This window comes from Urocampus carinirostris, chromosome 9 (genome assembly GCF_059441175.1).
Source record: "Urocampus carinirostris isolate Australia breed hairy pipefish chromosome 9, RoL_Ucar_1.0, whole genome shotgun sequence".
Lineage (NCBI taxonomy): Eukaryota > Metazoa > Chordata > Actinopteri > Syngnathiformes > Syngnathidae > Urocampus > Urocampus carinirostris.
The window spans coordinates 25,342,378-25,369,005 of record NC_142357.1 but is presented as its reverse complement, the minus strand read 5'-3'; the positions used below and the strand labels follow the sequence as shown (position 1 = coordinate 25,369,005).

At 39.6% G+C, this 26,628-nt stretch overlaps 4 protein-coding genes across 4 annotated transcripts in view; all 4 read left to right on the top strand.

Annotated features, from left to right (window-relative positions):
* Positions 1 to 563: 563 nt before the first annotated feature.
* slu7 (SLU7 homolog, splicing factor) lies at positions 564 to 16,961 on the top strand. Its single transcript, XM_088344060.1, has 15 exons — positions 564 to 711; positions 899 to 1,061; positions 2,424 to 2,577; positions 2,659 to 2,739; positions 2,804 to 2,968; positions 3,049 to 3,114; positions 4,235 to 4,366; positions 4,448 to 4,545; positions 9,345 to 9,412; positions 9,519 to 9,658; positions 10,123 to 10,284; positions 10,364 to 10,465; positions 10,538 to 10,615; positions 15,837 to 15,977; positions 16,059 to 16,961. Exons 2-15 carry the CDS (start codon positions 907 to 909, stop codon positions 16,236 to 16,238), a joined length of 1,722 nt encoding a protein of 573 aa, XP_088200186.1. The 5' UTR covers positions 564 to 711; positions 899 to 906; the 3' UTR covers positions 16,239 to 16,961.
* Positions 11,309 to 15,144, top strand: LOC148359904 (uncharacterized). The gene is made up of 2 exons (XM_088343339.1): positions 11,309 to 12,382; positions 12,964 to 15,144. The coding sequence occupies exons 1-2, from the start codon at positions 11,578 to 11,580 to the stop codon at positions 14,376 to 14,378; spliced, it is 2,220 nt and encodes a 739-aa protein (XP_088199465.1). The 5' UTR covers positions 11,309 to 11,577; the 3' UTR covers positions 14,379 to 15,144.
* c1qtnf2 (C1q and TNF related 2) lies at positions 16,845 to 26,546 on the top strand. The gene is given in 6 exon segments (XM_088344377.1): positions 16,845 to 16,848; positions 17,966 to 18,121; positions 18,124 to 18,199; positions 21,847 to 22,225; positions 22,228 to 22,413; positions 26,307 to 26,546. Coding segments are annotated over 6 exon segments (1,041 nt in total).
* Positions 26,339 to 26,628, top strand: part of ccnjl (cyclin J-like) — a 47,810-nt gene continuing 47,520 nt past the window's right edge. Inside the window, exon 1 of the mRNA XM_088343335.1 lies at positions 26,339 to 26,628. The gene's annotated coding sequence lies outside the window, so the exon portion shown is untranslated.

Sequence of the window (26,628 nt, the reverse complement as noted above, 5' to 3'; positions counted from 1 at the left end):
CTTGAGAAGGTACCGCACATTTGGTAATCCCCCTTTCGGGATGACCAGGTTGCAATGGATGTTGCAAGTACAAATAGTACAGAGATATTGTCAACAAATAATATAGGTTATTCATATGCTGTGTGTTTTAAGCTTAGATTTAAACATTTCCACTGAGATTTTTGAGTTTTTCCTTGCCCTCATGTTGGTTTCAGATCAGGGGATGGTGTAATAATAGTCTGAAATAATAGTCTGCGCAATAACCTGTGCAGCCCTTCGAGACTCTTTGTGATCAAGGGCTATACAAATAAAAATGACTTGACTTGACTTTTTATGACCCCCGTGAAGATGATTTTTGTAACATGTGGCCGCCAACTAAAATTAGTTTGACACCCCTTCTGTAGCAGTAATAACCTGCTCCACCTGAACAATTGTATATCCTTGTTATCCTGATATAATCCTTACGTAATATTTCTAAATACTTGTAGTAAAAAGACCCACAACGAGATGAAAAGCGTAAGAACAAACCTTGCAGGTCGCACTGTTTTCAATACGCCACTAGATGTCGCTGTGTTATTTTTCAAATCTAATCACAGCACAGAGTAGGAAACGCGCTGACGTACTTTCCCTGACCTAAAATGGCGACGCTTGAAACCTAGCGCTGTGTTTATTTATGTTACGTATTTAAGACAAACGAACCAAATTCGACCCTTATTGTTGGAGTGAGCCAAGGTAATACATTTGTTTGTTATAAATAAATGTGACATGAGTCGTTCCTTTGCGCCATTGTCATCTTTTGGAGCCAATTCAAACATAATTACGTTCTGCGCTTCGGTGTGGAGACCTCCTCTGTTGTACTTTGATTATGTTATTTCTTTACTATTTGAATATTTGTTTGAACGTAAATGCCGTATCGCAGGTTGAGTCATGGAGCAGCAGGCCAGCGAAACCCCTGTCGCAGAGGGCGCCGTGGACCTGGATGAGCCCAAGAAGATGACCCGGGAGGACTGGAGGAAGAAGAAGGAACTCGAGGAACAGAGAAAGCTGGGAAACGCTCCAGCTGAGGTGGACGAGGAGGGAAAGTAAGCAAAGTCCACATTCATGTGTTTGCAAGCCTTATTATTTCTTGATTTTATTATATACCATACCTGTCATCCCCCGCCAATGCCTCCCATTTTTAATGATTGCAATTCCCCTTAAGCCATAATACACCTTTCAAACACAACGTTGCACCTATTTACCCACAGAAAGGCAAACAATGTAGAATAAATTGAAAAATAATGTATATTCTCAAGTTTATTTCTTTTATCAAACAAACAACACTAAGAATTTTCAGCATCTACCTCAATTCTTTCCCCTCTTGCAGTACTATTAGTATTGATTATTATACGCAACAGTGCAGGATTCTGCAGGCGTCTTTTCTACAGATGGTTGTACTCTAACAAAATCTGCCACAGTTTAGTTTGCAAAAGATGTCCGAGTATCAGTTCCCATTGTCTTCTTATATTCTTCTTAAACGTCTCTCACTGTTAACATTAGAGTGGAGAAAGCAGAGCAGAAATTTGTAAATGTCTTTCATCATTGAAAAGCGATCTTGCCCAAATGCACTTTTCAATTTTAATATGTATTTATTAGCAATCTACGATGACGTTGTCGTCTGATACCAGATTAGAGCCGAGATGGACAAGATGAGATCGGTCCAACAAAAATTTATTGAATTTTTCGCCGTACAAAGAATGTTATACGGCGTACACATTTGGAAATGATCAAAATAAAAAATACAGTACAGGGTAAACTTATAAGTTGAAAGTTATGGTATACATTATCAGTGATGGGTCTGTTACTGAAAATGCATTAATTAGTTAGTTTTTATTTACTTTGTTTAAAAAGTAATTCTGTTAAACCCCAGATTACCAACACCAAAAAGTAGCGTTTAACTCCAGAACTATCTAGTTACAAATTACCCTATGTACTCTCATTGAAGCATACGCTCTCAAATTGCTTTAAAATAGCCATGTTAAAAATTAATTGAAAGAAACGTGTACACCAACCTGTGGAAACAGTGAAGCCTTTATATTTCTTGGCTTGTGCAATCTTGAGAGCTTGCAAACGAACACTTAACTGAGACACTCCATATCCATTTTTTATCTGGGCTTCAAAGCACTCGGAAGATTTCCTTCTTCTGTATTGGCTCCCTAGCACTTTTTCAAAAGTATTGAGAATGGAAAATGAGGACAAACATTCTTAAAATTTCCAACAAATCTAAAAATATGCAGTATTTGATGCCTTCCTTGTAAGGCTTACATAAAACTTGACATTTTTTTTAGGCTTCAAACAAATGTTTTTGTGTTCAATATGGGGTCCAATATGGCTCTTTCAACATGTTGGGTTGCCAACCCCTGCTCGAGACATTTTGCTGGATCTTTCTTTGACAACTCTTCCAGGGACATCAACCCGCACATCCCACAGTATATTTCGTCAGTGCCGTGGTATATCGACCCATCCAAAAGGCCCACTTTAAAACATCAGAGACCACAGACAGAGTTGCAAGAGAACTTTTCTAACATTGGAGAATGGTATAAAAGAGGAGTGCAAGAGGTGAGAAGGAAAGAAAATGTGTCTATACATTGTAAAAATATATCACATTAAGCTGTCTAACGTGGGAACTTTCACCATCAGAACACAGTTGCTACAAAATTCCGCAAGGGAGCCTGTGAAAACTGCGGAGCAATGACACACAAGAAGAAAGACTGTTTGGAGGTAAAATTACTCCGACAGAATTGACAATAGATGCACTGAAACCTTTTGAATTCTCTTCTTTTAGCGACCCAGGAAAGTTGGGGCCAAGTTTACTGGCACCAGCATCGCTCCGGATGAACACGCTCAGATTCAACTCAAACTGGATTACGACGGAAAACGAGATCGTTGGAATGGCTATGATCCAGAGGAGCACCAGCGGATAGTGGAGGAGTATGCCAAAGTGGATCTGGTAAGCTCTTTCATCCGTGAAGTTTTATTGCCTTTTGCAATTGAAGATATGTTGTGATGTCCTATTTCTTTACTTCTTAGGCCAAAAGGACACTAAAGGCTCACAAGCTTCAGGATGAGTTGGCTTCAGGAAAGCTGGACCAATCTGTGAGTGTTTTGGATCAGCGGTTCTCAATAAAGACGTGACCCAATTGAAAGAAATTGAATTCCCCTTTACTAATTAATTGGACGAAAAGACTGCAGTTGAAACCACAAATAGACGACATCGTTTGTACGGGTGCTTGAAATCCTTGAAAATGCTTGAATTTGAAGGTTGTATTATCAAAGATTGAAAAGTGCATGAATTTTGGGTGAAGTGCTTGTAAATGTGTGAAGCTGTTTCCAAATATTACAACTCTGCTTAAAATTGATGCACACACTGCTCTCTCGTGGCTGCTTTGCCATTGCATTTCTTCCCTTTGTGAAACGGCAGCTTGCATTAGTTTTTCTGGCATTGTCCTATTGAGCGTCATCACCCCCTATGGGACGCACCCAAGAGGACAAGTGCATGCTAGACCTAATATAAGGCACTATGAAATGTGTAATAGAGCAAGGATTATTTATGAATTACGGATATTTATTATGGGGAAGTAAAAAAAATGAAGGTAACCTTTCCCAATGGTAAATTGTAATGGGAAAACTTGCAACTAAAAATGTCAGCTACAAATTACCATATTTTTACCCAACACCTATATGGGGAGATAATTGTCTTGAAAATACTTATTGTTAAGATACACATATATTTGCTCAAGATTTAAAAATGATGATTGATAAACGCACACGCAATATTAAAAATTGCATATGTAAATCACATCTATTTGTGGATCTGTAAAATACACGGTCCACACTGGATTTCTTCTACTGGTAAAGGAGAAATTTAAACAAATTGGCTTGGAAAGTCCAGTACTAGCACCTTTCTGCACAAAACACACTGAGGTTTTTGTCCTCTTTTATCTTCAAGATACATTCTTTGCCGTATCTGCGATTCACCATGCTAAATGTCTAAACAAGCTTTAACGGTCTTTTTCTTTTGCAATTGTCGCAATCTACTATTAAGAAGTGTGATTGACCCTCAGTTATTTTTTGTTTTATTTTGCCAAAGCAAAGGCCTTAGACCCACTGGGTACAGGTCCGCGACCCACCAGTTGAGAAACACTGTTCAAGATGGTGACATCCTGAAAATAAAAATTGAAATCCTTTATACATGTATGGCATTGTTTGACCATAGGAGCGGGAACATGACAGCGAGGATGAGGACGAAGATAAATACGCTGATGATATCGACATGCCCGGACAGAACTTTGACTCCAAGAGACGAATCACTGTCAGGAATTTGCGTATCAGGGAAGATACAGCTAAAGTAAGAGGCTCACGATCAAATTGTTTACGTCACTGTCATATTGTGTGCATAATAATTACTTAAAATCTCTCTTCCCCATAGTACTTGAGAAATCTAGATCCAAACTCAGCTTACTATGATCCAAAGACACGAGCGATGAGAGAGAACCCTTACTCCAACACTGGGATGAACCCTGATGAGTAAGTTCCTGGAAAGAAATAGTAGTAGAATTGTCTTTATTGATACTATTAACAAGGTAATGAACATCGTTTGCAACAAGATTAAACATGGCAATTGAGGATGAATTTATAATAATGATTTAAAAGAAATGAAAAGAATTACCGCTGCAACTAACAATTATTTTAATAATTGATGAATAGGTTGATTATTTTTTTCAATTAATCGATTAATCAGATTTTATAAAAAAACACTTTTTAATCACGCCCTCTTCATTAAAATGTTGAAGTTTTGGATGGATAGAAATTTTTGCTCAAAACAACAGAATATTTTATAATATACAACAATTAAAAACCCAAGTTTTCAAATAACAACAAAAACAAAAATACATAAGAATGTATGCTATACACCTGCAAATATGTAGGGTACTCTTCTATCTACCTCATCCAAAGCGCATATTACACTTGGACTTCCAAAACAAATATGAAAAAAGCAATACATTTAATTGTATGTGTAGCAATTTTTTTATGTAAAAAAAAAAAAAAAAATCAAAAACGTAAACCCACTTTTCAAAATGTTTCTAACAAATCAAATTTTTAGTTAAATCTTTGGGTATCATAAACATTCCCAATTTGCAGATGATATATAATATGCCTAAGAATATATTTAATTCTCTTTAAAAATTCTCTCTATGTCTGCAGTACTTTCTGTTCCTTTAAAAACGTTAACTTTGTAGTGTTTTTGACTGTTTCATGCCAATTTAGTTTTAATGATCCAATGTTAACCCCTTAAGTTGAGAAGCAAATACATGTCTGTACGATGTCAACAGTCACTGAAATATGTCATGCCACGTATCATTTGAAAGCGTAAAGGGATTCAAGATATGCATTTCAAAATGTACTCATCACAGAGACGTCTAGTGCAGGGGTCGGCAACCTATGACACGCATGGAGCATGGAAAAATAATAATGGATTTTCTTTTTTCAAGCGCATTTACCTGAAATTTAGACGTTTTCAGTTGTGCGCCATGTTGTTAAGAGACTTTACGGTCGCACCCCTCCTCCTCTGCTCCGTTTGTGAGATTGTCTGTGCTGTGTTTTAACCCAGCCAACGAAACACAGGCGCGCGATAAACGAATGAATCATGATGGCTCCTGCAGCGAAAAAATGTCGTTCTTTTCAGCCAGCGTGGGCAAATGACTGGGGCTTTGTGCAAAAAAATGACCGTGCTGTTTGTGCATTATGCCTCGAGAGCGTTGTACCTCGCATATCAAGGCTTAAATGTCAATACGTAACGAATCATGAACATGAATTCAAGGACGAGTTTGTCAAGGCTGAGACATTAAAACACGCTGTGTCCAGGTACGACAAACAAACAGACCCTGAAAACCATTGTCACTGCTAAAAACGTTATTGCTCACTGCATAGCGAAGCACGGAAAATCTTTTACTTACTGCGAATATATTAAAGACGTTTTCTTTTCGAGCTCAGAGGTTTTGTTTGGTGGCTTGCCTCACATATAGACAATCAAAAACAAGAATAAAACACATCCCCATGTCAGCCAGAAGTTTTGAACGTCATGAGGAGGGGCTGGCAAAAAGTGTGTGTGTGCGCACGTGTGTGTTTCAATTTGATATTTTCTGCTATAATATTTCATCGATGAATGGTATGATAGCTGTCCATATCACTTGTTTTTGATAGTATTTCATTGTTGATGAAGAATGGTTAAATCTTGTGGTCAAAAGTTGAAGTCATAGATGTCTGCAAGCCTTTCCACGCGTTGCTCACATTCATTTTTTAGTTTATTGATGATCAAGAATCATGCTAGGTAAATAGGTCGGTTACACGATTTCGATGTCTATCCATGTTGTATATTTGGACTGTGTAAAATGACAGCTCAGTTGGATATAAAAAAAGGTAGTGCGAATTAGACCTAAGATTTATGACCCGAACCCGAGGCAATTTCGGGCCGGGTCGGGCCTGAAATGTCAGTCATACGGTCGGGTCGGGTCGGGTTCGGTCCTGCTTTTTTTTTTTTTTTTTTTTTTTTTTAAATTAATTAATAATTATAAATATATGTTCATTAAAAATATATACTTAAACTATGTATGGATACTAGACCAAGGAATACTTGTTATAAAATAAATAATTTGGATAAAACGGAGAAGGAGCTGTAATTGCTTTTAACGGAGCCAGAGCATGCTCTGCTCTGTGCACGTGACGTGACGTGAATGCTGTCCTCTTAATAATCTTCCCCTCCGCAAATTCGCGTGATTTTGGCCTGGTATCCCCGATATGGAGTCGGACCAACAAGAAGTTAAGGATAAACTCAAGAGAGGAGAACTGACGAGGAAAACGCACTATAATTAGCTCGCTTTATTGTTTTAATAAGCGTTTTATATAGAATACGATCAGGGGGGGGGGAGGATTTGCATAGGAGTCGGAAAAGGGCACAACACGTCAAAATGACGGACGCCCTTAAATGTTTTCGCTACCTCAAAAAAAAAAAAACGTCAATGACAGATTGTCGCTTAATGTAACATCTGCAGTGCAGACACAGAAATATAAAAGATGTAAATGTTTATACAGTTTTATTTAACTTAGGCCTAGATGTTGTAACAAAAGGCAGAGTTTAATTTGTTATCATAAATCACCCCTCCTTATAAATAAAATATGTAATTTCGGGCCCCTTTCGGGCCGGGCCAGCAAATCCAGTTAATTAGTCGGGCTCGGTCCGGGTCGGGTTTAATACCCCTCGGGCCTGCGTCGGGCTCGGGTGCTTTTTTTTGGCCCGATCTTACCTCTAGTGCGAATACATTGAAGATGTCCTTATTGTATTCATATTAGACCCTGGAATAGTTTGTAACCCCACTATTGATTCATATTTATGCACAAGTGTGTACAAATGTGAATTTCCCTTTGGGGATGAATAAAGTATCTATCTATCTATCAATCATTGACTTGAGAATTCAAACATTTAAAACTCTTTAACAACGTCTACAAATATAGGCCAAAGCAAATTACACATTTGCAAATATTTTAGTGCTGTTAACTGGTTGCCTTTAAATTAGCATTTTTGGAAATGCCTAAACTTTCCCTTGGAAAGATTTGTCAAATACAATGTTTAGTTTTTCAGATGGTGATCAAATTTGGCAAGGTACCAGGCAAGGCTTCAAGCTACTGTATTGTATTCCTGCTAAGATACCCATGCTATACCCATCTCCAGGCATTTATTTTGCAAAACTAAATTCCAACAAGAATAAAAACCTTCTATTTATGTGTATATTAACTCTGATTACTCAATGTTAGTAGCACTTCCAGTGAATATTTGGGTTTGAGACAAAACTTCAGTGTCTTACCTTTCAAAGGAGACCAAAGCCGTCCATATTCTATGAATGGTTTAAGAACAGCATTCAATTTAATTTGAGTCGGTCTTATATTGGGATTTTAGGCAAAAATTGCTGGAACATTAGGGGCAAGAAGAAATTTTATACAAAATTGTGCATTTAGAGTTATCTTGCACTTAAAATTCCCCTGCCAAGTGCCTAAAATACAGTGAAGCATTTTTTTTTACTGAGCATAAGGTGGCATAAGAGTCAAGTCAAGTCATGTTTATTTGTGTAGCCCTTAATCACAAAGAGTCTCAAAGGGCTTCACAGACCACGGATTATTGCAGTCCACAGACTTATTACACCATCCCCTGATCTAAGACCTACATGAAGGCAAATAATACACAGATATTGTCACCATAAAATATAGGTTATTCATATGCTATAGAATAGAAGTGTGTTTTAAACTTGTATTTAAACATTTTCATTTTGAGGTTGCAGATCGAACCTCAGTGGGAAGAGCATTCCACAGCACCGGTATTCCAAAATGATAAGAAAAATATACTGAAGTTTGAAAATTTTCCGGATATATTTTATTGTTTTACTAGAAAAAAGGGTAAAATGTCTTTGAAAAAAATAAAATATATATCTAAAATAATATAGCATGTCTGCCAATAGGTATACTGTATATTTTGAAGTGCAGATACTGGTTTTGGCAACTGTTGCTATTACAGAGACCTTAAAAACGTTGGTTTTGAGACAGATACCCGTTACTCCACCATCTTGTCTCATCTAATCAAAAGATGTTAACAGCTCACGTTTTAAAGTTTGTTTCTTCACCCGCACCATTTGTTCCACCAACCCACATGAACGTGCTATCATCTCAATTTTCATAGCAAATTAACCTTTTCTGGTTTACCCGCCTCAGCCAACCGGCGCCCGGGTAGGAGGCCAAGCCTTGGGCCGAGTTGCAAGCTGGTCTCAGCCTGCCGGCACAGCCCCGGCTTGCCCTCTTTATGCTTAAAGCGCACCTCTGCTCTCGGTCCTTTACAAGTATAATGTTGGCTCTACTGCAGGATCACAAGCCAACAATGTCTTTCAAACTCGACAGAGAGGAGCCAATGATTTTCTGGGCTGTGTTGGTGACTTTCTGTATGTTTTCTGTATGCCTAACTGCGGTGTCAAAACATGACAAAGAAGACGTGAATTTGAATTATTTGGGCTACAAACTAATTTTACGTTTAAACTCACATGAGCTATACGAATGGAGTAGGTAGGATTTTGGCATTGGTGGGGACATGGAACATTCATCACATAATATTGGTAGGAGACAAAACAAAGCTCGATATTGGTAGGACACGTCACATTTTTTAAGTGATTACATATTATTGGTGGGGACAAAACAATAATGCCAAAACTACTCCCTTGAGCTGTATACAATGTTTAGCTAAGAAAATGATCTCTGATGATGTTCCTGGTGGGTTTTGCTTCCAGAGTGGGATATGCTGGAGATAACTTTGCCCGCTACAGCGGCGACACCATCACCATGGCTCAAACGCAAAGTAAGCCACTAAAACATCCAACTCTCAGTCATGATGAACCACAGAGAACATCAAATTGCATGTTCATTTACCGCATCCTGAAGTTCCATTTGCCTCCTCCTGCTAGTGTTTGCTTGGGAAGCCTACGAGCGGGGCTCGGAAGTGCATCTGCAAGCCGATCCCACGAAGCTGGAGCTGCTTCATCGCTCCTTTAAGGTCAAGAAAGAAGACTTCAAAGAGCAACAGCGGGAGGGCATCCTTGAGAAGGTACTACTAGACTGCTGTCAAATGGTTGAAATATTGACTCTCAATTTAACACTTTTTCTTGTAGTTTACTCAAATATAATCACATATTAAAGATAATGTAAACACTTTTTTACTCTCATGGTTTGCTTGATGGTAATTCTGTACAGGATTTTTTTTTCCCAGTCATCATCATCACTAACTACTACAGGGTTGAAGAACCTTTTTTGACCCAAAGAGCTATAATATATATATATCTATATATATATATATATAAAATACCTCATGTAGGTTTTATATCAGGTGATGGCATCATAATAGTCTGTTGTTTGCAATAATCTGTGATCTGTGCAGCCCTTTGATACTCTTTGTGATTAAGGGCTATACAAATTAACATGACTTGACTTGAATTGACTTATGCCCACGTCTCAAAAATGACGTTTGTCCAGTGTTATAGTTTTTTTTTTTAATTCTTGTGTGTTTATCAGTACGGTGGCCAGGAGCACTTGGACGCCCCTCCGCGGGAGCTGCTGCTGGCTCAGACTGAAGACTACGTGGAGTACTCCCGTCACGGTGCCGTCCTGAAAGGTCTGGAGAAGGCAGTGGCACGCTCCAAGTATGAAGAAGACGTGCTCATCAACAATCACACCGTAAGGACTGAAGATCGCCTTTCCAGGCTGGCTGCAGTTACTTTTGGTCTTAGTGGCTCTAAATATTTTCCTTATTCAGTGTATTTGGGGCTCCTACTGGAAGGACGGCTTCTGGGGGTACAAGTGCTGCCACTCTATGGTTAAACAAAGTTACTGCACCGGAGAAGCTGGCATTGGAATCGTGAGTAATGAGGACGTTTTTGGTGAACATGGACGTTGCAACTCATGTTTGTTATTTGTTTTTCTCATCAAGAACAACTCTGAGTGTGTTCCTTTTGAAGAGGATGTCAATGGACTAGAAGACCAAGAACAGCCTAAGTCTCTGCTTGAGGTAAAAGATACAAACAACTTGATGGCCTTGTTATCAAATTTGAAGCTTAGGGTGGCAGTAGCTCAGGAGGTAGAGCGCTCGTCTTGGGATCAAGGGATCCCAGTTCGAATCCCGGCTTGTCCGTGTTACATGTCGAAGTGTCCTTGGGTAAGACACTGAACTCCTATTACCCCCAATAAGCAGGTTAGCGCCTTACATGGCTGCAAGGCCGCTATTGGGAAATGTGAAGCACACTGTAAACCGCTTTGGGAAGTCATTGACTTGAAAAGCGCTATATAAATGCAAATCATTTCATTTTCATTTTAATCCTTATTTTCATATAGGGGTTATTAGATTTCAGGGTATTGGTACTCACAACAGCCATAATGGTATTGGAAACCAGGCTTAGGGCCAAATCGTATTAAACAAATTTTTTTTACATTCATTCTTATGTATACTCTATGCATAATGTTTTTTAAAAAATACAATTCAAGAAATCAAATACCAGAAAATTACCATTAAAATTTAGATTTTTTACAAAGAGATGTCCCATAATTAAAAACTGCAAGTACTGCCCCCAAATTTGACATGTAATCGTGTTTTTGAGTTGTCCTAATCGATTTTTTTTCGCTTCCAATACTTGACATTGTTTCTTAAATAAGAATATATAATACCTGTCACATACCTGCCAACTACTACGGTTCTGCCGTAATGAGTACGGTTTTCTTGAACCCACTACGGTGTTTCGGTTTCATTACAAAAACTACGGTTTTCCCCTTAAAAAAAAAAAAAAAAAATCGTAAATAAAGAACGAAAAACATTCCACCGCGAGATCGCGAAGTACCATTTCAAACAAAGGCTATCGGCACTGCCAGTCGTCTGCGCATGCGGGAGGTTTATTTTTAGCTCAATTGGAGCACTGCCATTGTTTAATCGGCAGCGAGAAGGAACCGAGATGTAGGTCACGGTGCTTTGAATAGATCATGGAATCTACCGGAGAAAAAGTGCAGAAAATTGTGAAACCGAAACGAAAATTACAGTGCTTTCGTGAAGAATATTTCAAAGCTTTCCCTGGAGTAATTATCAGATCGAGAAAAGGTGAAAATTACGCGAACTGCACACTGTGTAGACAAGACTTTTCTGTGGGTCATGGAGGAATTAGCGACGTTAAAGACCACGTTGGAACGAAAAAACACAAATCAAATGCCAATGACAGTAATTCCAGCGGCAAAATCTCCACTTTTTTTGTCGCCCCAACCGATTCTTTGGACGTCATAAATGCCGAAGTGTTATTTACTGAAGCGATCATTGAACATGGTGTTCCAATCGCTATGGCCGACCACATGGGACCGCTTTTCAGGAGAATGTTTCCCGATTCTAAGATCGCTAAAAAATATGGTTGTGGGAGAACGAAAACTTCGAACATCGTTCAGTGCCTTGGTGAAGAATCATCACAAAGCATCGTCGATGTCATCAAATCTTCGCCTTTTAGCATGTCTACTGATGGAAGTACAGACTACGACGATGTAAAACTTTATCCAATTTGTGTACGATTCTTCGATAACCAAACAGGAAAAGTTCTGTCAGTGCTTCTTTCGTTGAGAGAATGCAACACGGCATCGACGGGCGAGAACATTTTTAAGATTATCGAAAAAGAAATGAACTCGAACAACATTCCCTGGGATAATTTAGTGTGTTTTGCTGCCGACAACGCCGCTGTTATGCTTGGATCCAAGAAAGGAGTCGCGTCCTTCATCACAGAAAAATCTCCATCGGCATACATCGCAGGTAATTGACTATGCAATTTATTCAAAATTATTATTATTTCATATCGATGTGCCTATTACGAAAACGCTGCAAGCTGATTAATTTATGGTATCAAATATATCACTTGAAAATACAATTTTCCATAGATTCTTTTACAGTACTGATTTCAATTATAATATTGAGATATTTTAATTCAAGTAAAATTTGTCATTTAATTATTTTTATGTGCCCATAGTAATCACCTTGAGATGTGTGTTTGTATAGATGTAATTAATTAGTTATGTTTTACAAAGTAGTTTCAGGAAATGTCATGTTATTTCTTATACTCCTAATTTTTAAATATCAAAACTTCAGATAATGTTTTTAATAAAATATTACTAAAATTACATGATTTAAAGCAAATTACAATCCATCAGCCATAGGTATATGAGGACTTGCATTAACCATTACCACCAACATTACATCTCTTGACATTATGACTACAGTATTAATTTTTACTACACCATGACAACCTTGTTTTTATGCATTTAGATTATGTTCCAGAATTGGGGATATTATCTATTTATCCATGAACATTTACAATTTTTGCAATTAATTTGCAGGTTGTTCCTGCCATCTCATCCACTTGGCTGTTCAGAGAGGGGCGAAGCAATTGCCAGTGAAGCTAGATGATCTGCTTGTGGACGTGTTCTACTACTTGGAGAAGAGCAGCAAACGCAAGCAGGCACTCCGACAGTTCCAAGAAGAGGAAGGTCTACCCAAGGCCAAGATCCTGAAGCATGTGTCAACGAGATGGCTGTCCCTGGAGCATTGCTTGGACCGACTCCTTCAGCAGTGGACGGCTCTCATCAAGTTCTTTGAGGCAGAGGTGGGTCATGAGAAGAAGTCCAGCATGCCATCCAGCAGAGGAAGAAAGAGGCCCTACACTCCTGATGTGAAGAAGTCGGAGGAGAAGAAAAGGAAGCTGGACACGGCCGCTCCTCAGGCAACAGATGAGAAAGCAGACTCCTCCAAGACCTTCGACTTGGCCAGGTACATGTTCAAGGAGAAGGAAGTGGCGGACAAGTCTAAGAAGGTGAAGGAGAAGAAGAAAGAAGATGACACCAAGACCAGCAGCAGCAAAGCCAGCCTTATCCTCACCAAGATGAGTGACAAGAACACTTTGTTGTATGCCCATTTCTTGATGGCAGTCTTGCCAATCTTCAACGAGACCAACACCTTCCTCCAAAAAGATGAACCCTGCGTGCATCTCTTGCACCATGTGCTCTCGACTCAGTTCAGCAAGCTCATCATGTGCTTAATGAAGCCAAAGGTCATCATCGCTGCCAGTGACATCACAAAGGTGAACTTTAAGGACCGGGCCAACCAGAAGGACGACGAGGATCTCTTCATGGGAACCAACTGCAGGGACTATGTGGCTGAACATGCAAAGGAATGTGACCTCACCACTTTCTTTTCCAGTGTCAGGGCATTCTACAGCAGCACATGCAGCTACATGATCAGCGCATTTCCCTTTGGGGATGAAGTTCTGGTGAATGCCCGGATGCTGGATATCAGCTACAGGCAGGACTGCAAGTTCAGCCAGGTGAGATTCTTTGCTGAGAGGTACCCTCACCTCCTGACCAAGGATGACAAGAGGAGTCTGGAAGAGGAGTTCCTCGTATACCAGTGCGATCCACTCACCCCTGCCATCACAGAAGCTGAGCGAGTGGACACAGCGTGGAACGAGCTCTCAAAACTCAAGGACCCAGCCACTGGCAAGGCCAAGTTTGGAGCCCTCTTCAAAGTGGCCAAGTCTGTGTTGGTGATTTATCACAGCAACGCAGACTGTGAACGCATCTTCAGTCATGTCAACAAGAACAAGACGGAGTTCCGGGCAAGTCTATCGACCAAAGTGCTTGGCAGCCTGATGACTAGGAAAATGATGATGACATCATCTGGATACAAGTGCCACAGTGTGACCCATTCGAAAGACCAGTTGAAAAAATCAAAACGATGCACAATGGAAAACAAATAATGCTTAGGCTGTAGCTTGTATAACATGGAGAACATTTGGATATCATTAATTTTGCTAAAGTGAATCAACCCATGCATGTTTATGGCTTTTCAGTCTCTTATTATCTGCTTTTCAGCGGAGAAAAATCTTTTGGCCTCGCATGTTCAATTGACTCTGGTGTGCCTTGCTTCACTTTGAGAAGTGACTGATTCAATGGAGCAGTGACACTTAGAAATGTGCCAGTGAAATTGTTTGCATGATATATATAGATTTAGCCTTTAGTTTGTTTATTGCTTAAATATGTGCTGAAGTCAGTTAAGTGAAATTGGGAATTTCTAAGATGAGAAGTGACTGCCTCAATGGACATACACTTGTATGCAGTGCAGTGACACTTGGAAATGTGCCAGTGAAATGTTTTCTTAGTTAGATAATTAGTTTAATTATTGTTTGCCAAATTTTGTTTTATCTTCAACTGCTTCCAATAGTTAAATTGCATGTAAAATTTAACTATTAGTCAGTGTTGGGCCTGGTTGTTATTTTATTTATATAAAAACTGATCAAAATCAATTATATAATTATTCACTCACAAATATATTGGAATATCTCAAATAACAAGTTTCCAAACTAACCTGAAAACCAACCCAAGAACCAACACTGAATAATATTACTTCAATGATAAAAAATTAAATGTTTTGTTTCTTATTGTATCAAATATTGAAAAGAAAAGAAAACTATGAGGGTTTTCTATGACTTTGTTATATTAAATACATTGTTGAGCTTTAAAGAACTTTCTTTTGATTATTTCCATCAGTACAGTTTAGGTAAATTGACTGTAAACATGAGGTTGTGATTGTGAAAAAAATGTAAAATTTGTTACTTCTTAGCTGCATTTTAAGCCCTGAAAATGCTAAAAATCCTTTGACTTCAGGGGGGCTTCACCCCCCTGAACCCCCCACCGGACATCGTCCTGGACCTGACCAGGGCCTGCGGCCCCTGGACCCTAGCTACTAGGCTTTTTCACTTTCAAAAGTTGGCAGGTATGCTGTCAACCTGTACGGTTTTGCCGTACAAAGTACATTTTTTATGCATTTTAAGACGAGTACAACGTAGAAGGAAAAACGCAAATTTGTCAATTGCATGCGTCTGCCGCCTGGGGATTCCCCATCATGCATCATTCAGAAAAAAAAACGATACAGTGTAAGAGTATTTTGTACGGGAAAATACGACAGTTTGTACGGGCATGGAGCCGTGGAGGTTGACAGGTATGATATATTAACATAATATGAAATGCCATAGATAGGAATCCCTGTCAAAAGTAATACTTTTTAGAAGTGTTCATGTTCTTCACACTGCTAAGTAGTTGAGACTAACTCAACAGCACCCCTCTGGCATGGAGCTAGTACCGCAACCATCTTTTTGTCCTGCAGAAACCATATCATTTATTGTACTGTTTTTTTCTGTCTTTGTTTTATCTTTCAGATGCACCAACAAAAGATGAAAGACAAGAAAAAGAAAAAGAGGAATAGAAGGAAAAAGAAACACGTGACGAATGTCACCACTGTCAGCAGCGACAGCAGTGAATCTGAGGACGAGGAGAAAAAGAAGGAAAAGCTGAAGAAGGTAACGCGCTCGCTTGCACTTACTGGACCCCCCCTTGTCTTCTACCGTCTTGACTCTGCTTACTCGTTTCCATCCCGGCAGGCCCTGGAAGCAGAAGACAAGCGTGTGAAGCACGTAGATGCCCTGATGCAGCTGGATGAGCGGAAACGGCCGTATCACAGCCTGCAGGAAATCAAGGCCCCCACCGAGGAAGAGATCGAGGCCTTCCGAATGAAACGCTGCCGGCCCGACGACCCCATGGCTCCTTTTCTCGGACAGTGACCTGCGCTGTTGCTCGGTGAAACAATATTTCACAAAAGGGACTGAGTTTAGTCCGACAGCAAAACACAAATCTGTTTTTTTTTCCAGTATTATGTGGAAGACATGGTGACAGTTTTTCTCCATTACTAAAAAACAAACTACAGTCAAATAAATCAAGCATTTTTTTCTAATTAAAATCTATATATATACTTTATGGGTTCAAATCCAGCTACCGGACTTCCTGTGCGGAGTTTGTATGTTCTCCCCGTGCTTGCGTGGGTTTCCTCCGGGCACTCCGGTTTCTTCCCACATTCCAAAGACATGCACTTCAGGTGGATTGGCCGGTCCAAATTGTCCCTAGGTGTGAATGAGCGAGCGGGTTGTCAGTCTCTGTGTGCCCTGCGATTGGCTGGCAACCAGTTCAGGGTGTCCTCTGCCCACTGCCCGATGATTGGGATGGGCTCCAGCACCCCTGCGACCCTAACTGAGTATAAGCGGTGCAGCTAATGAGATGAGATGAGATATATACTTTACTGAATTTTAGTTGTCTAACTTTCTTCGGTAAATTTCAAACAGAAAAATATCTAATAGTCCATTTTAATATGGCACGGTTGGTTCAGAGTCGTGATGAGTACAGATTTGAATGCAATATTTTTTAAAACAGAACCTTTTTTTCTTAAGGTCACTCATCTGTACCATCTTATCTCATATACAGTCAGCCTAGTAAAGATTGATGAATTAATAGATTTACATTGTTTTTCCCCCCTGTTCATCCAAAATACAAGATTAGAGTGAATTCAAAATATACAACTTTAAAATGAAATTATTGAGAAAACGAAAAGGAAAAAATGGGCTGACGGGAAAAAGCTTATCTTGGTCATCCCAAATGCATTTTGGCAACCATAAGTGTCATTGGCACTGAGTTTCTAGTGAATCTCATCCTAATTATTCGATGAAAACGTTATATTTTGGTTAAATTCTGTAATTGTTCAACTACAGAGGTAACAGTGAATATTACCTTTGTTTCATTTGTTTGATACCTCCAGTGATTTTTAACTCCTGGGTTTTCCATCACACTTTGTGCGATTTACCTAGAAGTAAAAGAAAAGTACAGATGCAAATGATTCATTTCAACCTCTCTTCTTCTTGTTCCTAGTTGGTGATATCTTTATTGAACCACCAGACTTATCCAGGTTTTCTGGGAAAATCCTTTCTGATAGCAGTGTCTGAAACTCATGACAAAAAGTTACTGGACACCGGACATCTGAAAAGTTGCCTGCCCCATTTTTCACAACTTGAAACACAATAAGACAACTACTCGCAAACTGCCCCCCCCCCCCCCCCCCCGTTTTTGCAAAGTATTAAGGATTGATAATCAGAATATATAACAGAACAACTCTTTTTTTACAACATAATTGCTTCATTTTTGCAAAAGTGTTGCGTCGACCTGAATATAATGACCTCATGTTGAAAGCATTTGTTGTTTTTTGGGGGGAAGGGGTGGCTGGCTGGAGGGTAAGGACCAAATTACTGGATTGCACATTTCTGGTTAGTGCTTCTCTGAAATATTGCAGTCTTAACCCAAAAAGACTGAGGCTGAAGACGGACTGCGTGTTGCGAGACGCCTTCACTATTTTCAATTAGTGAGTTGTAGAAGATCCCTGAATGGAACCTCACTTCATTAAACTGCATTGCAGGTTTTTGTAAACTGCACTAAATATCAACTGATCTTGTCCATGACTCCTCAGAGGCTGCTGTGCTTCACGTATATGTGTCGTCCTGCTTTTTATCTGCGGTCCTCTCTCAGTCCTTGTATTCCTCACCCAGAAACTGACGCAACATCACAATCCACTCTTCCAATCTGGTTTGCAGTCTGCCTGGCCCCACAGGGCCTGCAGGGAATCTGAGGTGTTGGGGCCAAGGGACGCGCCTGGAAAGGATGGTCCTGATGGGCGGGATGAAGAGAAGGGAGAAAAAGAGAAGGAGGTTCTTGAGAATTGGGAAATATTGTTCTTCTGACCATTTATGTCCTAGAAAAAAAGAGTTATTAGAGGTTTTAAACACGCGTCAGTCGCAAGACCAGGGTTAGTTTATGGTCACAGGCTGAAAATGTTTTTGCAACAAGAAAAAGAAGTGTTAAAGGGACAGTGTATAATATTAAGTGCATCCTCGTGGTACAAAAAATATTGAATACCACACAAAAATACTTGAACTATTAAATCAATGTTAATTCTTTGATGTGAAAAAAACAGGTCGAGAAATTAGTTTCTTTTAGATGGTGGAATCCCTTAAATAAGGTCGCTCCCATGTTTGTCTTGCAACTTGCTGCTACACTGTGCTCTGTGACACTGGTTTTCTTTCGCACTGGACAACACAGTGCCATCTATTGGTAAAATATTACACACTGGGGCTTAAAGTGAAGATTTGGATATTGTAACATATTTGAACCAACCCTGACATCAAATAATGCCTCACGATAGATTCTGACTTGAGCCTGATGAAAAATACTGTAGATAAAAAGCATCCAAATTCTTCTCAATCGCTGCCTTCGTTGTGTAATATTTGTTTTAATTCAAGTACTACATAGGAACTTTTTGACATTCACATAATAATGTATGCCTCTTTTGATATAATTTCTACTTATGAATAACCCTAGTGTCTAAAAACTACAAACTTTCCAACTTTGCTTTACGACAAATATAACTGCTCTACGGTAAACGTCACTTCCTCATCTGGCATTACTAAGGCAGAAGTAGATTCGAACGTCTATGCGCAATTCTGTCATGGCTGAAACTACAAAAAACAACCAAAGGAAAATCAAATGTATCTGGGAATACGAATAAAAGATCTGCTACTTGAGTAAAAGGGTATTTAAGGATTCAGTCTGGTCAGGATTCTGGTGCCGTTACCAAAAATAACTTTTCGCAAGTACTCATGGGATATGTAGTTTTGCCCTCAGCAATAAACTGCTTTTGCCCGCAAGATACCGCCACCATTACCTCAAAGTAAAGTCTTTGGTGTGTTTTTTCTTGTAACCCAATTCAGACACAAATATTAAGAGGCAGAAAAGCGTTATAATGCTGCCAAGTCGGGTATGCAGGTCAGCAGTCAATGGTTCCCTTTTGCACACAAAACAATCCATCATTCTTTTGATTGTAATTAATACTGTATCTCTTGTTTGCCGGGGTTGCGTTTCAAAAAGGACCCTCGATAGTGCAAATCCGCAAGGTAGTAAGTGTTATTTATTCATTAAATATTCTAGTTTTCTTTGAAACCAAAAACACTGTTTACAAGCTCAAACATTTAACAAAAATATTGTACTTTTAAATATTTTTTAAAGAAGTAACTTCTGTACTGATTCCCAAAAAGGGGTGGAAGGATTTCAGGGCACTTTTTTATGTTGCCATTATGTGGATATTATTGGAAAACAAAAGATTGTCATTAATAACATTAAAATAATATTTAAAATAAGAAATAAAAAATAATGTACGTTGTCAAATGTTTTTGTTGTTTTTTTTTTTTTTTTTTTTTTTTAGTCAAAACCTCTTTACTGACAAATTATAATTTTCACAATGATTTTGCTACTATATTGCACTACAGATTCTGAAAAGGATGGGAAATTATTTTCGGACCCAACCTTTTCATCATTATTTTGTTCTCATGTATTTTATCTTTATTTCGCAGAAGTAAATGGAAGGACACCAAGAGGAAGGCCGCGATTGACGTGGATGGATAGTGTTATGAGTGCTCTGCAGGAAAGAGGTCTACATACAATGGAAGCTAGAGCTCTTGTTGGTGATAGTCAATGAATGGAGAGGTGTTGTGAAAGGATAGTGGGATGTTTAGACGCGTTCTAAGGGATGGGCAGAGCACCCATATGATGCGGCAGGGGTAAACCAGTGAAAGCTGTCGGGCCCTGCTGTTGAAGAGATGAGTGTTGTGTCACCCCGACCCAAGTGATATGGCTGCTTTCACGTGTCCCGTTTTATCTGGAGAGTCGAAAGCATGACCAACTTAGGTGCCGAGGTGCTTAACTTGTTTGGGCATTTGGGTTGGCCATGGTCCAAAAATGATTGTGTGTGTTTTTCGCTACCTTTTCCCTTTTTATTTTTTTTGTTTTGTATGTGTTTGTCATGCTGTCGGTCACCCCTCTCGAGGGATATGACAAGGGTAGAAAGATAGATAGACAGTTGATACGTTATTGGTAAACAAAAATGTGGCGTAAAATTAATTTAACTTCCTCAGTTTGGCATGCTGAGAGGTCCAACTTTGTCGGCGATAGAAAGCCTTTTTCTGGCTTTCGGACCCTAGCCGCATGTGCTTTTGTCGGTGTGGAGCGTTTTGATGACATGATGGCTTTGAAAGCTTGAAATTGTTATAGATTTGCTTGTGTGTAATGTAGGCTTGTCAGGCTGCTCTATGTACGTGTACAACTTAGACAACAACACTATTGACGGACAGACAGAAATGGGGGGGAGGGATTTTTAGCTAATCAGAATGTAGTACACAAGTCACCGTGAAAATCCACAAAGTAGCAAAACAGCGAAAGGTAAACCGCAATACAATGAGGGATCAGTTGTTCTCTAATAGTGAGGGTGTGAGAAGAGAATCGCTTTGGTAATACATCAAAAATTTGTCTACAGAAATACTACAAAAATACCACTTCATAATACTACAATACAAAAAAAAATACAGAAAAATATTACAGTACTACAGAAGTATTATAACAGAAACACTGCAAAAATACAACTAGAGCGATACTACAAAAATTCTCCTATGGAAATACAACAAAAATACTACAAAAATAAAACTACAGATGTACATCAAAAAATCTACGATAGAAATACGACAAAATACAACAGATTTAGTACAAAATTACGGAAAAATGATAGAGTATTTCTACAAAAAAAACAGTCATTTAAGTACTGTAATACTAGAGACATAACAACAAAAAATCTACTATGGAAATACAACAAAAATACTACAGAAATACTAAGAATTTACTGCCTTGGAAAAACTACTGCAGGAATAGTACAAAATAAAACTACAGTAATACTACAAAACTACTGAACTTCAACAAAAATCCGATTATAGAAATACTAAAAAAATACCATCGAAAAAGTAACTACTGTAACGCTTGAAAACTGATTATCAAATGTAACATTTTTTTTTCCTGTCCTAGAATAATGTGCAATTACACCTCCCCTACACTAAGGGGCAGTGACGCTCTTATTTGTAGAAGCTTGAACCTGTGACCGCCCAGTCCCGGTGATATTTAGCATCTGTTCTTTGCGCATAGCACCGAGTATGAGTCTGAAATGTAGACACGAAGGGTGGCAGACCCTTAAGTGACCGAGCAAAAATTTACTTAACACGGATGAGGAGAGAGGATTGAAGCCTGGTCATCCTGAAAGGGGGATTGCCTTCACAAGGTTTCTTAATTTTCCCCATGTTTTTTTCTTTTTAGTTTATCTTACCCTCATGCAAGTTTCGGATAAGGGGATGTTGTAATAATGGTCTGTTGAGTGGGGGAGCAAGAGGTTTTCTTCGGGCTGGTCATGACGTAAAATAAATGAGAAGCACTGTTGTAAATCAACTCTTTGGCCCTGAAATCATCCAGTGTCCTACCCTCGGGTGATCAAGGCAGGCCAGGAAATCCAGGCAAACCAGGGTTGAAAGGCCGTGCGGGCTTCATCGGCAAGGCTGGACTACGAGGTCCAAAGGGGCAAAGGGGGCCCCCAGGAACAGCTGGAAAACCGGGACCAAAAGGAGACGAAGGCGACGCGGGTCAGAAAGGAGAAGCGGGTGGCTACAAATGCGGCACCGCCGCCCGTTTGGCTTTTCTTGGTGGCCGCATCCTACTCAACGAAGGCGACCACTAATTCCAGCAGCGGCAAATTTGCATACCAGGAATTTATTACTTGACCTACGACATCGCTGTAGCCAACAAGCACCTCGCCATCGGCCTGGTGCACAACGGACAATACAAGATCAAGATGTTCAAGATCAAGACCCAAATACCGGGAACCACGATGTGGCGTCTGGTGCCACGGTTCTCCACCTCTAACCTTTGGACCAGGTCTGGTTGCAGATCTTTGACTCGGAGCAGAACGGACTCTACTATGACCCCTTCTGGACCGAATGTACATTCACTGGAGTTCACGTTCACAGCCTCACGCAAAAACTAGTTTACTGGGTGACGAGGCTTGATTTTATACAGGGTTGGGTAGCGTTACTTTAACTGGATTACTTTCAATTACTTTTGGATTACTCCAATACCAAATATGCTAATAAAAGACAAAAGAAACTAAATATGAATACAATTATGACTCGCAACACGTGGTAAGCTTTCTCTCCTGGCTTTGATCTCCGGCAAAACTAACATAAAATGCGACAGAAACAAAATGAAAATAAATCCAAACAGCTTGCCAACATCATTTTTGCCGTTCCATGTATTCCGTTACTCCCCAAGCCTGCACAAAATTTAGTAATTTTATTCATATTTAGTTTTTTTTTTTATTTTATTAGCATATTTGGTATTGGAGTAATCCAAAAGTAATTGAAAGTAATCCAGTTAAAGTAACCCTATCCAACCCTGATTTTATATACATACAGTACACACGGATTTTTTTGTAATTGTACATTGAATGCTTTTATACAGCACTTTGTGTTGAAGTCGTTGCCGAAAAGTGCTTTACAAATACATTTTGATTTGATTTGTTTTGATATTTCAGTTTGCTGAGTTATTTTGTCACTCTTTAATTTTTTATACCACTACACCAACACCTCGTTTTCCCCCGGTTCCCTAAAGCAATACGCAAAATCCGCAAAGAAGAAACCTTATTAGAGATGTTGGACAGTTCGTGGAATCTCCACGAGAGGGTGCGCTTTCACCGTCTATTGTTCTGGGTTCATTTTTAAGGGAAGCGGGTGAAAAGACTTGTCCTTATGGACAGGGTTGGGTAGGGTTACTTTAACTGGATTACTTTCAATTACTTTTGGATTACTCCAATGCCAAATATGCTAATGAAAGACAAAACAAACTAAATATGAGTAAAATGACTAAATTTTGTGCAGGCTTGGAGTAACGGAACACATGGAACGGCAAAAATGATGTTGGCAAGCTGTTTGGATTTATTTTCATTTTGTTTCTGTCGCATTTTATGTAAGTTTTGCCGGAGATCAAAGAGATCAAAGCCAGGAGAGAAAGCTTACCACGTGTTGTGAGTCATCATTGTATTCATATTTAGTTTTTTTTGTCTTTTATTAGCATATTTGGTATTGTAGTAATCCAAAAGTAATTAAAAGTAATCCAGTTAAAGTAACCCTACCCAACCCTGCTTATGGACAGTGATTAACTAGCACCTGGGCGTGGACCCTCAGATCGTGAGTGGTTTGGTACTGGGCTCTTCACAGAAAGAAATAAAAAGTGTTTTATTTTTTGTTTATACCATATATCTACACGTAAAGACTTCTCATCTCATTAGCTCCACTGCTTATCCTCAGTAGGGTCGCGGGGGTGCTGGATACATATCTGCAATCATCGGGCAGTGGACACCCTGAACTGGTTGCCAGCCAATCGCAGGGCACACGGGGGACAGACAATTCACTCGCTCATTCACACCTAGGGCCAATTTGGACCGGCCAATTCACCTGAAATGCATGTTTTTGGAATGTGGGAGGAAGCTGGAGTGCCTGCAGGAAACCCACACAAGCACGGGGAGAACATACAAACTCCGCACAGGAAGGCTGGAGCTGGATTTGAACCCACGCAGGAGGTTCCCAAGACATGAACTGTGCTGCACATGCGCTAACCACTGCGCCGCCGTGCTGCCCACTGTAAAGACTTATGGTAGTATTTTACTTTATCTGAGCGGTTATGAATGAAATTAAATGATCTGCATTTATACCTGTATAGCGCCATTCAAGTCAAAGTGCTTTACAATTTACTCATTCACACACTCACACACCAATAGTGGCCGTGCAGCCATGCTTATTGGGGGCATTAGGAGTTCAGTGTCTTACCCACATGGAGGAGCCGGGATTCAAACTGCAATTTCTTGATCCCAAACGGAGCGCTCTACCTCCTGAGCTACTGCCACCCAATGAACAATGTCTCATGTTTAAGATGTCTGTGAAGTGTTTGTTGATGCTCTTCAACGTCCATTGCAACCTGGTCATCCTGAAAGAGGAATTACCTCATACGTGGTCCCTTTTCAAGGTTTCTTCATTCTCCTCATGCTGAGGTTTTGAGTTTTTCCTTGTTATCATGTAGGTTTTAGATCAGGGGATGGTGTAATAATAGTCTGTGGTTTGCAATAATCTGTGCAGCCCTTTGTCAGAGAGAGTCATTATTAAGACTCTTTGGTGGCTGTATTTACACAGATAAAATACATATATTGTTAAAAACTAAATCGTGATAGCAGGAGCAACTACTTACACGAGGCTTCCATGTGGTGTGGTTTATTATTCGTCAGTGTAAACAGCACACACATGAGCACGACTTCAAAATAAAAGAATATAAGATTGATAAACGTACAAGAAATATAATTAGACTGATTATTGAAACGTTGTTTTATGTGTGTGTGTGTGTGTGAGAGAAAGATTGTTTTTGTATTTAGGAATATAGAAACAAGTTATTTACATAATGGAAAATTCTGAGAGATTTACATCCAAAACGGCCACCTTGACACCCTTTGAGACTCTTTGTGATTAAGGGCTATACAAATAAACATAACTCGATGATTGATCAGTCGAAAAACATTAGCAATGTTGAATTCAATGGGAATTGAACCTGGATCACAGCGGTGAGAGTACTGAAATCTTACCACTGGACCATTCAGGGTGTAGAAGTAACATGGTAAAAGGTATTCGTATTTATCTCATGACACTATTTTACGCACGTTGCCACGTGGTTGAATACGTGAGGCCTTGATTACATTTGTTGTCGACATATTTTGGTATTGCATTGACGATAAATAATTTTAAGTGGTAGTCTAACGCACACAGATGTAGAGTCGGCCGGTATGGTAAGACTACTGCTTTTTTCCCCTTAAAAGCATGAACTGATTAAAAACAAACAAACCGCTTTTTCAAATTTAAACAAGAATAAAGAAAATTGACCTAATAGTAATATTTTAGTCTATGGCTGCTTTATTTTGAAGTGAGACTTGGTCTTTGTGCATTTTCTGTTTTAGTAAAAGTTTGCCACATCCAGTTTGTCTTTCACGTGTTAAACCGAGTGCACCATAAAATCTACCACTACTTAATGCCAAAAGGTCAACATGTATATAAATATTGGAAATAAAACAATATCTGGAGCTTAAGTAACATCATATAATTACGGTAATACAATGTTTTTGGGAAATAAATCAAATTCGTGCATTTTGGCTGTCCATCCATCCATTATCTGCACCGCTTATCCCCAGTAGGGTCACGGGGTTGCAGGAGTCCATCCCAGCTATCCTGAACTGGTTACCAGGCAGTCGCAGGGCACACAGAGACAGACAACTGACTCGCTAATTCACACCTAGGGACAATTTGGACCGGGCAATTAACCTAACACCGAACTTCGTGATTCTGAGTTCACGGGTTCAGAGCTTCGCAGGTCTAAAAAAAAAATAATAATAAAAACAATCAAAAAACAAATACTTCGCGGATTTTCACTTTTCGTGGGTGGTTTTGGCCCCCATTAACCGCGATAACCGAGGGATTACTGTAAAACTGTCGAACAACTCAGCATCTCACAACAAAATGTTAATTAATAATATATATGATATAACGAAACACATGTACAATACAACATGTTAAACTACATATATAAACACGTTTGAAAAAAAATATGGTGAAAGATTATTAAGTATTTTCTAAGGGAAAATACGACAGTTTGTAAGGGCATGGGGCCCTGGAGCTTGACAGGTATGGAAACGTCCGACATTGAATGAATTAAAATTTTTTGAATGATTTTGGCGCACTATACACGGAAAAAACGGCTACGACATTGTATTCAAAGCCATCGTTCAGTAAAGCGATTGAAAAAAGAGAAAAACCGGAAATCTGTAGTCCTTTCCCGGCACCCACACACAAAAGGACTACATTTCCCAATCTGAGAGGAAGGACTCTCCAGCCAAGCGCACGATCCTCACGCCGCTACGGCGGCAGCTGGTGCAGCCGAGCAGGCGACTTTGTCACAGCGGCAGACCCTCGCCCGCAAAAACGCCCGCTAAAGTGGCAACAAGACCCACAAAACCGCTTCGGAAGGATTCCAAACCGGGCCGCTTTTGGGGCGAACTTATCCGAGTTCTCCGAGTCGGCCCCAGCATTCTTTGAAGTTGAGCTGGAGCCGAGTTGTTTCATTCAGGATGTCGGACTGAGACAAAGGGGTCTTTGGGGGGGCATTCCCGACCGAGCG

Excerpts from the sequence above, each read along its gene's own strand:
- slu7 (XM_088344060.1), top strand. The coding sequence starts at position 907 with ATGGAGCAGCAGGCCAGCGAAACCCCTGTCGCAGAGGGCGCCGTGGAC. Across the intron at positions 2,578-2,658 it reads ATAAAAGAGGAGTGCAAGAG|AACACAGTTGCTACAAAATT; the intron begins GTGAGAAGGAAA and ends TTTCACCATCAG. Across the intron at positions 2,969-3,048 it reads AGTATGCCAAAGTGGATCTG|GCCAAAAGGACACTAAAGGC; the intron begins GTAAGCTCTTTC and ends TTTACTTCTTAG.
- LOC148359904 (XM_088343339.1), top strand. The coding sequence starts at position 11,578 with ATGGAATCTACCGGAGAAAAAGTGCAGAAAATTGTGAAACCGAAACGA. Across the intron at positions 12,383-12,963 it reads TCCATCGGCATACATCGCAG|GTTGTTCCTGCCATCTCATC; the intron begins GTAATTGACTAT and ends ATTAATTTGCAG.